Below are 14683 nucleotides of genomic sequence, written 5' to 3' on the forward strand. Positions count from 1 at the left end.
TAAAAAGCTCAATCAAAAATTAATGTTGTCTTTGGAGGGGTTAGGAGGCTGATTAATGGTTCATGTCTAAATGGCAGTTGTGGGTGATACATATATATATATATATATATACACACACACACACACACACTTTCATAATTAATCAACAACTGAGTTGTGAGTGAAATAGAAAAAATATGAGAAAATAATCTCATCCAATTTGGAATGACCAAACACAAGAATGCAAAGGCGTCTTGTTTTTCCCCTTAATTTAAATCAACAATAAAGTGGAAATGAACTTGGCATTCTAGGCCAAGTAAGATATTAGCCTGCAAGAGGTGGACCATTGCCATTTATCTTGCTAATACTGGTGCTTATGAAGGGGCGATGGTGGCATATCTGCAGGTCTTCTCGCAGCAGGGGACAAATTACAGTACAATATGGTTGCAATACATCTAGAAGACGGTCCGAGACGGTCCTGAATTGGTAAGATTAGACCATGAAAGTATGCGTGCTGTATGCGATTTCCGACTGATCAGTTAGGTCAGATAGTCATTCCAGTCCACTAAACACATGGACCAGAGTTGTTATTAGATGTCTCAGGTGCTTCGTTTTGTCTGCGTCCTTGGCTGACGTGTCCAAAACAGTAATGAAACTGGCGCCATGGCTATCATAACATTCATACAAACATTAACATTTAGTTTGATGGATTCCATCCATTCCCTTCCAGTCCAGATGTCAATATCTCAAAACTTGTAAATGATCAAAGAGATCAATTGCCACTGAAGGGAAATGCTTAAAATTATTTATGAACAGAATGGCAAAAGGAAAGAGCAGAGTTGTGTTACATTGAAATCAACATGAACATTTTGCTAATGGCTTCGACAGTGGTTCCCTGCTAGAGAAACTTAGAGTTTTCTATGGCTCCCCTTAAGTCGACTGACACCATGAATATTGCAGCAGGCCGGTGAGTATATATGTATTCCTATTTCTTGCCAACCAACAAAACGGTTGACACAGTTATGGAGTGTACGTCCCTGTGTGGATGTACACGTTTGCCATGTGTGTGCATGCCTGTATGTATGAGTCGGGGGCCACGCTCCCATTTTGGACCCACTGAAACAGTTTCCCACAGAGCTTTTCTTCATCTATACATAAGTAAATACAATAAACCTAATCATATTTAAATAAGAGAGTGAATGGAAGAGGAGAAGAGACAGGCTATTTTGAGGCATTGGAGGAGATCTGATTCACATGCAGCAACTATTCCGCCGCTGGGCGACCATACATAATTCATCTGGTTTATTGACTACCACGGAATTCTATTAGCTGATAGACTGATACTTTCCATAGGAACAAAAGCTGTCCTTTTCATGTGTGTATCCAGGAAACGGATGTCTATCTATGAAGATTGATAAAACAAGAGTGGGCTTCAACATCACTGTCATCACATATGCTACGAATACAGGGCTGTATTGATGGCTCATAAGAGGACATATAATAAATTATATTGACCATTATGACCAAGCAGTATTGTATTAAGCAAAACAAAAACTGTTGATGGTAATGGCTTCTTCTAAGGGGTAAGATATCGTGGTCAATATGGTGGACTATGAAAAGGGTCTTTGCAGATCAGCATGATAGCTTGATATCATGCTGGAAGGATCTATAACACTAGGGCAGCGTTTCTCAAACTGTGGGAGGTCGGGCATGTTGATTTTATTTCTATTAACAGATGAGCAGTGGACGCACTGTGTCATTCATAGGGAGGCACTCGCGTCAAAGCAGCTTAGTCCCGACCTGAATGAGATTTTTAATGAGATATTGAGAGTGCTAATTTTCATCAAGACCCGGCCCTTAAAAGCGCGTCAGTCCTCCACACTTTGGGAGTAGACGGGAGCTGACCAAACAGCTGTACTATTTCAAAATGAGGCAAGGTGGCATTCCCGAGTTCCGTCCATTCCCAAGTGCTGTCGCGCGTGTTTGAGTAGAGATCCGCCTCTTCTTGGAGGAAGAGCGCATGTATGAATCTGCAAGCAAGTACACTGATGAACATTTCTTGACGAAGTTGGCCTATCTTAGTGACGTATTTGGAAACCTCAACGAGTTAACTCTCCAAATACAAGGCAAAGACAAGCCACTACCTCACCTGGCAGATAAGATCACTGGATTCACCAAGAAACCTGAGGTATGGGACAGGCGCCTCGAGCGCGACAGTATTGATGCTTTTGAGAATCCGCAAAAACTTCTGATCCTGGAGCCACTCTTGTGAAACGGAACATCACATTATTATTATTATATATTATTATTATTTATATTCTATCTGCAGCACCTGCTGATTTCAACTCTGCTGAATAGGACCAATTTATTGAGCTGACCTCTGACTCAACCCTAAGGCTGAATTTACAGCTCAGACACTGAGTGAATTCTGGCTTGGAGTGGAGAGGGAATATGCACTAATTGGGAAGAGAGCTGTGCACATTCTTCTTCCCTTTGCCACACCTTATCGCCGAGATTGGTTTTTCAGCTGTTGCAACACTGAAAACAAAGTACAGGTCTATGCTCAACATTGAACACGACTTGAGAGCAACCACATTTTGAAATTATGTGCAGCCACTAACTCAGTAATGAGCCATACACGTGGTCATTTACATTGCTCTTTATTTTTGGATCTCAGCCCATTTTATGAGGCAAGGATTGACACTATTGTGCTTTTATTTTCTCTATTTTTGAACTGATGTTATTTGTTATTGATTTAGATATTTATTTTCTTTATTTTTGAACTTTTATTTGTTACTGAATGATTGACCTATCACTATCTTATGCCTCTTTTCCACAGACAGTACGAGCTCAACTCGCCACGACTAAGCGTGGCATGACTTGGTTTGGTTTCAGACACGTCGTGTTTCCATCTAGAATAGTACCTCCTCAACGTGGGCGGGTCGCATAGCGCGCACACGCGAAACTGCGCATGCTTATCTACGAGATACAAACAGACAGAGCTACACACAGGAGCGACTCCACCTCTGTCACGGTCCACGGCGTGTTCTTGCGCTCTGATCCTGCGGTGTTCAATAACAAATCACTATTGTTGACTGAATGCTGATGCTAGAATTTAAAGATGCCGGTGTTATGCTTAAATGGAATCCCCGTCTGAAATCGCACCCCCTCTCCGCGTGGTTCATTATCGTGAATGTGATGTCTTACGTTGTGGGTCGCTTATAATATGTGTAGATATTCTGTGACAAGTTGCTCATCTTGTGATGAAATGATATAAACACTGCTATAAACTATAAACCCTCTTTTCTTCCGAAGAAGAAATCTTACATATCGCTTTCTGTGGTAAGTTGCCCATCTTGTGACGATATGATAAACACTGCTATAACGCGGAGAGGGACTGCAGTATGCTTTTGAATAAACATCCGAAAGGGCCACTAGACAGCATAATCCTTTCTACCGAAACAAACATATTTAATGCCTGACATTGATTAAATACAGTAAGGGATACATGGATTTCAGCATTTGTTTGCCACAAGGCATACAAAGAAAGCATCGCAGAAATCCTTCCGTATGGAATTTGGATAGGCTGATAGTATTCTCTAGTCTTCTACCATAAGAATGACCCTTATTTATTTGATCTGGTACACTCTCCATAACGTCCAAAAGTAGCCTGAGGTAGTGAGCTAGGGTACTAAAGAATTAATCACAACAATTATTCTAAGAAATAATAACCATGATTACAATGTATTCTATGTATACCAATCAATACCAATATAATTTGCAAAAATTAGTGTTTTACAGTAATGAGCATTAGCTTGCTCTCGCCACAAAAGTAAATAATAGCAATATAGCACTTTATTATTTTGGAATCAACAGACTCGTCAGTAAGGAGACATACAACTGAATCAACCTATCATTACTTTATAAATGTCTTATCACGTGTGTTTGGAACGTTACTTTGAAAAAGTAATTAGTTATAGTTACTCACTACTTGTTCCTAGTAACTGAATTACTCTATAATAAAAGTAACTTGTTACCAGGGAAAGTAACTAAATGGTTGAACTGCCCATTCAAGGCCCTGATATACTTCCAACTGAATTTTAATTTGCTTTGTTGCAAAGGCTTTGGAACATCTGCCGAATCACACAGAAAATGACAACTTTTCATCGGATTGTTCCGGAGGCACCATTCTCTGTGTGTGTGTGTGTGTGGGTGTGTGTTTGTGTCCGTTTGTGGCGTGTCCTGGCTTGTGTGTAAAAACACTGGCGATTGGCTCCCATGAAACATGACTCTGCCTTAGCCAATCATAATTGCTTATCTCGTTGTTAACCCACCCGGTCTCCTCACTAGCAGTTTGTGTTTGGAGCCAGGGGTGCAATCCCTGATTACCCCGTTACTGAAAGAATAACAGCGTTCCCCAACGCTGTTCTTTTAAATGGCGTTATTACAAACATTGATTATCACAAAGACCAAAGTTGACGATTGTTTGTGGCAGGTTGAGTTCATGAAAAAAGTTGTTAGGCTAAATAAGCCTTAGCAAAGTTCAATGACAAATGAAATAGGTAAAAAATAATTTTGTGAACCCAGGAGACACGGTTACATAGGTCTAATCACCGACGCCGTTACGGTCTTTAAAGGCTTGCTTTAAGGAAAGACCTTACTTTGTGAAGAATTACGCATAAATACAGGAGAGAGGCAATTTGTAGCGGCAGTGCTAATGTGAGTATAAACGTCCAGCTCGTTAGAATCCCACTCAATAGGCTCCGATTCCTGTCCGTAAACCTCCTTCACGTGTCATCTTCACCGCCTTTAAACGGCTTAATTTGGTTCACTCTTTTTTAAGACCAATTAAAAGCTCTTTTAAGACAATTCCTCATACTTTTACATATTTTTCATCTAACCACCATATTTGATGCCCAACCCAGGCAGGAAAGAAGGAGCCAAAGAGACAATACAACATCCCACTAGCTTCTCCCAACATGGTCCATGCAAGTATCCGACCTAAAGGTTCTTCATTTGGTCATGTATTTACAGACACCTTGCACGTTCCAGAAGCTAAAGACATGACCGGTCCACTGCAATAAGGCAAAGAGCTCCCTGTTGGTGGAGAACAGCCCAGCTAATTACACAAAGAAGATCCCAAAGGAAAGAACGCGATGGGGAAGTCAGATACTTACCAGCGCTTTTTAATCATAAGCAAGTGCAACGTTTAATGACCTTATTAGCTAGGACTGTTCACTCATTATTTCATTTACATGTTGCATTAAAACTTTGACATTGCTACTCGACATACATAAGTGGCTATCAATATAATAAAGACTTGGTGGTTTCCCATATGAAAATCGCATATCTGTTCCTTTTACGGACAGAATTTACAGCATTTCGTCCTCTAACTGGATAATTGGGGCCCAAATAAAGCTTGATTTTTTTCTGTAGATTGCCTCCGTTCTAGGAGTTATTGCTCGAAAATTGCTCATGTGGTGTAGGTAAACCAAGATCCCTAATTGGTTGAAGGGGTCTTTCTACGGTCAACGCCTCTTGGGGAATTCAGCGTGGCTGCTGGGTCTGAGCTGAGGAGAGCCAGAGGAGTGAAAGCACATGGGGATTTGACACCTTGTGCCTGCATTTCATTTGTTGAAGGCCACTGCTGGCCCTGGTTTCTTTGCCTAGCGGTGGCAGGAATGGCACTAACACCTCGGGGGAGGAGGTGCCCGAACTTGTGTGTTTGTGCCGGAGGCCACAGTTGCTAGAAACAAAGCCTCGGCACATCACTGTCTCTACTGCTCCTCCAGAGAGACAGTGAATGAGGGGGAACCACAGGAGGCAGCTCTCATAGCGCCACAAGGCTGAGGCGGTTCTTACAGAGCCACAAGGCTGTGGGGGCACTATAATGTTGTTGGCGGAATGACGATTCGAAAAGTCGATTCCGACACAAGCCAAACCACAGTGTAAAACAACAAAACACAATATGTTGTCGATTAGGGATGGGTAAAAATATCCATTCATCAATGCACTGCAATTTATTTGTTCTCGATTAAATTTCGATTCAGAACTTTTTTGAAATCGGTTAATTCCATAAAAAAAAAAAGAAAAAAAAAAAAGCAGCATACTCAGTGATTGCAATCTAGAAGCGAGTATGCCTAGATGTACATGCCCTTTTACATTTGTCCATGTTATGATTATTTTATGCTGCAAGTTTAGCTCAGGAACAATACTATACAATGGTGTATTCCCTTTTTGCTTGTCAAAGCACATTATTTAGAATGGTTAACTCTAAATAATATTTAGGATTTTTTGTCATCTGCACGTATTATTGAATCGATATCGAGGCAATTGGATCAATATCGAATCAAAATCTAATCGAATGAACTGAAGACCTAAATAATCGAATTGAATTGAATTGTGAGGTACCTGGCAATACCCAGCCCTATTATCGATGTAGCTTGTCTTTCTTAAATGGCAGCACCAAACAGCATGGCACTTGGTGATGGGTGTCATCTCACCTCTCATCCAGAACTTTGTCGTTCAGCATCCAACGGACGGAGGGTGTAGGGAAGCCGGTGGCGGCGCAGGGCAGCAGTAACACACCCGTGTCCACCACCTTGGTCACGGCGGTTGGCAGCACCAGGAACTCAGGCTTCCTTTCCTCCGTCGTCTCTGTGGAGGAAGAGGGTCCAGATAGTGGTGTCAGAGGCTCAGTATAGGGACAGCGCAGGGGGTTGTGAGGCAGAGCATCCAGGTTTTCTGTTCTATTGGGCGTCATCCATCTTGGAAAATCAAAGGACTCTCTCTGTGTACATGTGTGTGTGTGTATTACGACTGGGGCATTGGTATTAACCCTTTGAGTAGGCTTCAAAGTGCCTTAAAAGTCCACCCTCCTACAGCACGGCCCCCCGCAGATTCAACAGTAACTAACTGCATAGATAATGTCCACTGTTGACCTACAGGTCACGGCCGTTTCTTCGGTCTCAGCACCACCACACACTGGGTAAGAAACACAAATCCTACATGTATGTGGTGTTTGTAGTATGACTGGATCTCAAGTTAGCGCATGTCAAAGCTGGATTTTAATCTATTATGGGACAGGCGTTTAACAGAACGACATCACATTCCTCGCCCTCTGTTCAGCCTTTCTCTGCAATTCTCACCAGTGCCTGATTTACAACAATTCTGGCGGCCTGATTTACCATCTCTAATATCTTTCCTGCACTAGCAGTCACTCCTTAACTACTCAGTAAATAAATCTTGAGTCTGTTTCGCTGTGGTTCGGGGGGAGGGGTTGAGCAGGGAATCAGCCCGACTTTGAGTTGCTGATGCTAGGTTACAGCAGGCGCATTGACAACCCCCCCTGGAAGCATTCCCTTTTTCTGATTCAACCTGGGTAAGTTGTCGAAGGTCACTATAGATGCTTTCTCCTTGTGTTACCGGTCAGAGTAAATGAGCGAGGTGGAGGATATGTTGTGTGCCTATGGATCTGAATGGGCGGGGGTTTATGGATTTCTAATGCATTGTGGGATACAGGACAACCTACCAGCCATCAACACACTATATTTAGAGATGAGAGCAGGATGACGCCGAGGCATTAATGTAAAGGGGAGAACCTCGAACTGTACTAAATAACAATGGCAGCAAAGTGTTTGGAACCCTATGGATCTTATAGGATATACTGCCCTGTCATTGATATCAATCATAAAAAGATTCAAATACATCAAGGACATTCAAACACACTTTCGAATAAAAGCTTGACCAAAATGTCCTGGTTTTTATGTCTCACACATAGGGATGTCACGAGAACCGATGCTTCGGATGATCAGGGATTAATAATACATACGCAAAAACCTATATGCACACGGTTCCATCAAGCTTTTCAAACTAAAGGAGGTTGACACCGAAATGTTGACTATTGGTCCTGTCTCGAGTATTTGGCTGTTTCAAATCACCCCTGCCTGCCTCACAATGGCTGGCTACAGGCATTCATAAACCTTTCCTTAAAACAACCCTAAAGTTTGTTTTCAGAAATGTGTAACCCACCGAGTGGTTAGTGGTGTTCCTTGATGTTCCAAATCAACCATGGTAGCGAAATACAGTTTCCGTCTTGTTTTATTTGGCATTTTGTAAATCCATTGATTTTGGTTGGAAGACTCATTGTTCGCTGACCGGAAACGGAAAGGGGGACTGGTTGTAGTCTTTTCGCTCCGTTCTCCATCTTAACAGTAGGGCTAGAACGGAGCGAAAAGACTACAACCAGCCCCCCTTTCTGTTTCCGGTCAAGCAATCCAGCAGCGGCAGTGCGCCGCTCCTGGATTGTCAGCGCCACTGCAATTTTTTTTTTTTAATGTTAATAGCACTACATAGCACTGTTCTTTTTTTGTAAGGTTAATCGATTTTTTTTTATTCATTACTTGAGGCTACATGCCAGTGCCACTGTTTTTTGTAATGTTCAAATTTTCAAAGTACATGGGATTTATTGTTTTGTTTTTGTTTTTTACCGTGTTATTGAATTGGGTATCGAGAATCGTGGAATCTCACTAGTATTGGTATCGACTACTAAAGGTCTGGTATCGTGACATCCCTGTACACACATAAGATAACGTCATGAAAGAATACCAGCCACCAATGTATCGCCTCTAATGGCTTCCATCACACACTGGTTATTTAGTAGGTGGCCTAATGGGAGTTTGCAAAGGCCCCCCCCGGACACTGTGCTTACCTGGCGTGAGCTGCAGCTGAGCCTCCTCGCTGGCCTTGGTCTGGCCCACGTTCTCCACCAGGCAGCGGTACTGCCCCGCGTCGCTCTCCGAGGCGTTGCTGATCAGCAGAGCTCCACTGGGCAGCTGAACCATCCGCGAGCCCAGCTCCAGGGACTGCCGGTCCTTCTCCCAGCGTGTGAAGGGTGCCAGGTCTGGGTTGATGTCGCAAGGCAGCACCTGGCTGTCGCCCGGGCGCACGGCAGCCGGCGCGGGCTGGCTTGTGAACCGGGGCATGCCTGGGTGGGGGCAGGGGGGGACGGGTTATAGCACACGGGCCTTCAAAAATAGAAACGATTACCGATCAATTCATACTTCCTCATTAACCTTCAAAAGAAGTCTGCTTCTTAGGAAGCGGTTGCATGTTATGACATTAAGGAGCCTCACGCCTGGGTGGCATCTTTCAGATTGTAGAAAAGGCCAACAACAAAACTGCTCCCTATACAGTTTTTCTCAAAACAAGCAGATCCTCCCTCAGCAGAAACCGCTGACTCGTGAAGCTGGAGGCTAATTTTCTTTCTCAGAAAAGCATGCAGCACTGATTAAGAAAAGGAAGGAATCTACAGGCTGTTTATCGTTACTACAGAACAACTTTCATCTGGATGAAAAATTATTATTTGCTGCGTTTAAAGCCATTGATCTGGAACCAACACGCAAGGTGGGGCCAATGGCCTCAATCAGAAGAAACTGGAAACATTGCACAAATGTTAAGTGAAAAGCTGTAGACTAATGATTTTGATCGGTAAGAGAATACAGAAACAACACATTCCCTTCAATCAAAGAGTAACAGTGCTCATAAATCTTCGAGGACTACGCTGGAAATTAGCTAGAAGAGAAAAGATACTGAAAACCACCAGTTTCTGTTCTTTAGGGCTCAGCCTGCAACTCTACAAGAGACGTGCTCTACAGTACGTTCTGCTGGCAGAAAAGCTATGCCTCGATCAGTGATCGAGGCATACTATTTCACTGTGTTTGAAGATTAGCGTGTGTGTCTGTGTGCGTTTGTGTGTGTGTGTGTGTGTGTGTGTGCACACCTCAAACTTTCGCTTTGGTCTGTCAACCCATTCAAAAGGGGTGCAAGATGGGCCATTTTATTTGAAATGCTAAGCATAGGTGCTAACACAATTGACTGCAATTAATCACAATTCTCCATTTAATCGAGCGGCGGGGCACTTCATTTTCCAGCCCCCTGCCAGCGTAATCCATTGTAGGCGAGACAACGCACTGGCGGTCCCTGCAGCCATTACCAGTGATGGGAGTGTGGGATGCAAGATTGCAATAATCTCCAAGTCGCTGGAACAAAAAAAAACGCCCAATACACAAAGGCCCAATACATCGCACACACCCAAGGGATATTACATCTGAGCGTCTGGTCAGAAACAGTTACTACCCATACCTACCCATTTTCCTCTTTTAAACATGTGCTTGCTTTTCCATTTCTATAAATGCAAAAATACCCAATTAGCAGCACTTGATGATTTCATCATCTTGCTACAAGTATTGAAGTGCAAAATATACCAACAAACAAGAAGATTAAAGGCTGACAGATAACTCATATCAAAACAGATCTTATCAATTCATTTAAGACAATGCAAAACTTTAGGGAAATAAAAGGTTGCCCGAGTGCGATAATAATAAATAGGAAAGGGCATCTTCCTGAAAATGTGTTCTGCAGGGCGTTTGTAGTAACGCGTGTAATCATATGGAGAGTAATGAATGAACGTGTCCATCAATCGCGGGAGATAAGCATGATAGCGTGAACAAGCGTGAACAAGCGCATCCAGTTTCCTTTATAGGAAATTGTTGAATGCACACACACACACACACACTGAGGTAGATGCATGCATGCAGTGTGTGTGCCGTGTGTGTGTATGGGCAGCCATGCTTCTACCACTCTTAATTAAAAATTGCCATAGAATGAAAATGAGCAGCTTAATGTAATAGGCACGCGGCTTTACGGATTTCCCAGTAGAATCTGCTGAATTAGACGACATTCACAAAATACAAAATGGTATTGTATCGAACATCTTTTGGAACACCACCTAATTAATGGAAAAAATGTGAGAGCAATGCTAATGACTCAGGAGGGGCCCTTTGTACATCGCACCATGGACCTGGTGAACAAACCACTGGCTTTGCCCCTACAAAGGACACCCTTCTTTTCCATTATTTTACTCTAGGGCAGGAGTGGGATTATGTGATAAAATTAATGGAATGCTATGCGGTTCACTGAAAAGATTGGTTTACTGGTTTACGATAAAAAACATTTTTGGATATTGTTGGATTTGTGAATATCAAAGCAAGGACTGAGTAGTTTTATCTAATGAGCCCCAAATATTTATTATTAATTTTTTTGGTGAGTATAATGTGGAAATTAAATAGTCCAGCTGCAAAAATAAATAAAGGTAGTTCATGTGCTAATTGGAGAATAAAGAACACATTTATGGAAAGAGGGTACTGCCGTGCATAATTTTATTTCGATCGACTTAGAGAACCATTTTGAAGTGAAATGCGTAAAAATGATCACTATTCGTTTGCTCCCAAAGTGTAAATACTTTTCTATTAATGAAGACATTTAAGGATACATAGTCGCCTAGATAGTGATCCTGCCGTCTGGGTGCAGCCCACTTCACTGTACAGTCCAGTGTGTTGGGGCAATCTGAGCAAAGGTTCTAAAGTGGCTGTGAATATTGCATGACAACCCGGGCCTCATGAATTCTTTACAGGCACAACTGGGTGGGGGGTTGGCTTCAGTAGGTTTACTCTGTCCAAAAAATGCCATACAAAAGTTATTCTAGAGGAGCCAGTCAGCTTAATAAAAGTTTTATTCTAAATGGTATGGTATTTTAATGAATACATGTTGACAAATTTCGATATTTGATAATGTTTGCCCACACAACAAAGAATTTAGTTAAACTTTGTTAGGTTGGAATAAATAGATAGATGGAAAGCACAATACTATGCAGCATGTTCTTTTTGTGAGTATTTCATTCATCCATAGACCTCAAAACTGATCAATAGTCATAAGGTATAAAGACAAATCCAATAAAACCACAACAAGGTGCTATTTTTTGTTTGCTGTTTATATTTGAGGTATTTCACAAGCATGTAGCATGAAACATCAAACGATACTTGCACTGCTGCAAGTGTCACACATCCAATTCAACACCATACAAATAAACAGACTCTACTAAATTAATTAAACTAAAACGATTTATTCAAATTCACACGCCCAATGGTAGGGATAATTTCGGCAGGATTTTCATGGAAAAACAATAGATCCCATTCCCTAGTTGTTCTGAAATCAGAGTTTATTGAGAAAGTCGAAGGAGCACGCAGCCTCATCAATGTAGAGACTTTTTGGTGGATTATACAAAAAACAAGATGGATGAATATGGCGAAAGCAGCGCCAGGCTTTAGACTGCCGTACTTATTTTATCATAGTGTCCTCTGGTAGAGAAGATGATCGATATTTTTTGACCAAGGGGCGCTCAACCTTGTAGCTAGATCGGAGAACAAGGAAAAACCCATTAACCACTGCTGACGCGGCAGAAGCACAAACTTAGAGCTACGTAACCTGGAAAACACAGAGCTACACCACCTAGCCAGATGCTGTCCTATTCCTTTTCGTAATGACTCAAGTCAACGCTCCCTGAAGAACTGCTTGATGTGAGCACCTCAGGTGGATCCCGCTCAGGGATCCACCCTCCTGTGGCAGGGAGGTTGACATCTCCGACAGCTCGCCACACTGGCTTGAACAGTACTTTAAACACCTGCACTAAACACCTCCAGGTGATGAATAGATGCTGCGCCCAGGACACACAGCGCAATGCTCAGGTCCATTAAGAGGCAAAGACATAGTGGGGAAAAACACATGCAAGAATATCACACACACACAGAGACAGAGAGACAGAGAGACAGAGAGAGAGAGAGAGAGAGAGAGAGAGAGAGACCAAATTGAGATATCACAATTATTTCCATATAGTAAAACTATATGTCTCTCCAAAGAAAAAGGCAGTGAATACAGACAGGTCATTAAGGAGCTGTTTATGGCATCCTTCTCTGTGATGGCTACAGGTAGATTGAAAGCCATTTGGGAATATAATCAAGAATGTTTCGGTCAGGAGTTGATAAATCTAAGAAATAATCAATCAGACAGAAGGCACACAGCAATGTCTCATTATTGTGACTCAAAAAGAGAAAATGGGTTACTATGGCAAAGAGACATCTTCTGGCTGGCTATCCCGGTACAGGAGGGAGAGGTGACCGAGCAGAGGGACACACAAGCAGGCAGACTGCTGGAAAGGAGATGGGACACTGACACACATTGCCAGTTGTCATGGTGACATCAAATTGACAACCATGAGGGGCAAAAACAAAAAAACGTTAGTCAAATGACTGTTTTGCAAGGTCCTTTGCTTTCATCATTCAATATGCCATTTTAATAAATCTCCTTCATGCTTAGTAAGCGCAAATTGCACTCTTTATCTCCAAATGCAAAAGGAGATCTCATTCTACCTTGAACTCTGTAACACAGTATCATATAATGTGCACTTGTTTACGGTCACTGTTGAGATTATGAATTCATCCCCTCAAGTCTCTAGGGTGTGTTTTAGAGGCAGTGGAAATGCAAAAATGGTTGCTGGCAATCTATACCAAGACTGTAGACTGCAGTCATCTAAAAACCCTTCTCCTCCATATAGACTAACAAAGTCAATACCTGTGGGCAGCCACTAGATGACCAATGGTCCCCTCTTGTACACAGTCTGAGACACATAGCAAAGAGCGTTAAACTAACCAAGAAATTACAATTATGACAGCGTCCTGTAGATAGGAATAGAGTTTTAATTGGGATATCAGGAAATATATGGATTTCAACACGTAATTAAAGTTTTGCATATGTCTCTGTAGGATGCTATGCCCTTAAGGGGAAAACTGTAAGAGCCAGTATGAATTTGAAAAACAGGTTTGTACCTTTAAGTTAGTTCCCCCATCAGGAAATTAATTTTTATTTATGAGTTTTAATCCATGTCTGTGTAAGTTTACACACAAATACATTTTACCTTGTGAAAAACAATGCTTGATGTTTAACTAAATAAAAGAGCAAGAGTGCACGTTTCATTACAGATAACTTGGTTGTAAGGGAAACAAAATTGATTGCATTAGGGTCTTAAATCATATTTAGGTATCTCCTTTTATGTAAACGTAGCCCTTTCCCATATTTTAGGCCAACCTTCTACAGAGGTTTTTCCCTTGAGAAACCGCAGCGAGACAAGGGTGGGGGGCGAGATGTGTGTGGGGTTAGTGGTAGAATGGATGCCAGCCTTGGCCCAAGCAGTTAGGTGTTGTCGTCCCCACAGTGTGTTTGTCTGTGTGGGCATAACCAGGCGTGTATGCCATGCATGCGTGTGTGCATAACCATTCATGGTCGTGTGTGCTAGGTGCACAAGAGAGCAAAGAGCAGCTGAGGAAGAGGATTCTGTGATATAAGGAGTTTAAGACACAGAGCTGTAATAGAAGCCGTCAATCAAAATCCCAGTAGGCTCGCCTAGCCTCGTATCTACAAAGGAATGGTGGAGAGGTCAAAAGGTTGGGGTCTTCCTCCACCTTCTTTCAGCTCAAATGGGGCATCCAGATAAAAGGCACCATACAACACAGACCGGGCCTGGCTGATGATGGAAGGACAGATAAGAGGCAGAGAGATAGAAATGACCCTTCAACCTCCCCACACACAACATCCACATTCCCCTCTCACACACTTCCATCACCAGCATTTTCTCGGCCATCCCTCTACTCTACCCATCATCTTTACAGCCTTTATGCTCTGCTCCTGGTTTTCACATTCCTATCTTCCCTCCCTCCTTCCCTTATTGCCTGGACTTTGAGGGGGCCAGCTCTCTTTCGTTCTCCATTTCTTCTTACCAGCATTCCAATACCACTCCCGAGATAGTCATGCT

General features: G+C 42.4%; 1 protein-coding gene across 1 annotated transcript in view; it reads right to left on the minus strand.

Moving 5' to 3' along the window:
* neo1a (neogenin 1a) overlaps positions 1–14683 on the minus strand; it is a 157931-nt gene that overhangs the window by 60252 nt on the left and 82996 nt on the right. Inside the window, exons 3-4 of the mRNA XM_056607650.1 lie at positions 8690–8965; positions 6483–6636 (exon numbers count right to left, since the gene is read on the minus strand). Of these exons, the coding sequence (XP_056463625.1) occupies positions 6483–6636; positions 8690–8965 (430 nt within the window). The remainder of the gene's footprint in view (positions 1–6482; positions 6637–8689; positions 8966–14683) is intronic.

This window comes from Gadus chalcogrammus, chromosome 14 (assembly GCF_026213295.1).
Source record: "Gadus chalcogrammus isolate NIFS_2021 chromosome 14, NIFS_Gcha_1.0, whole genome shotgun sequence".
NCBI classification, from domain to species: Eukaryota; Metazoa; Chordata; class Actinopteri; order Gadiformes; family Gadidae; genus Gadus; species Gadus chalcogrammus.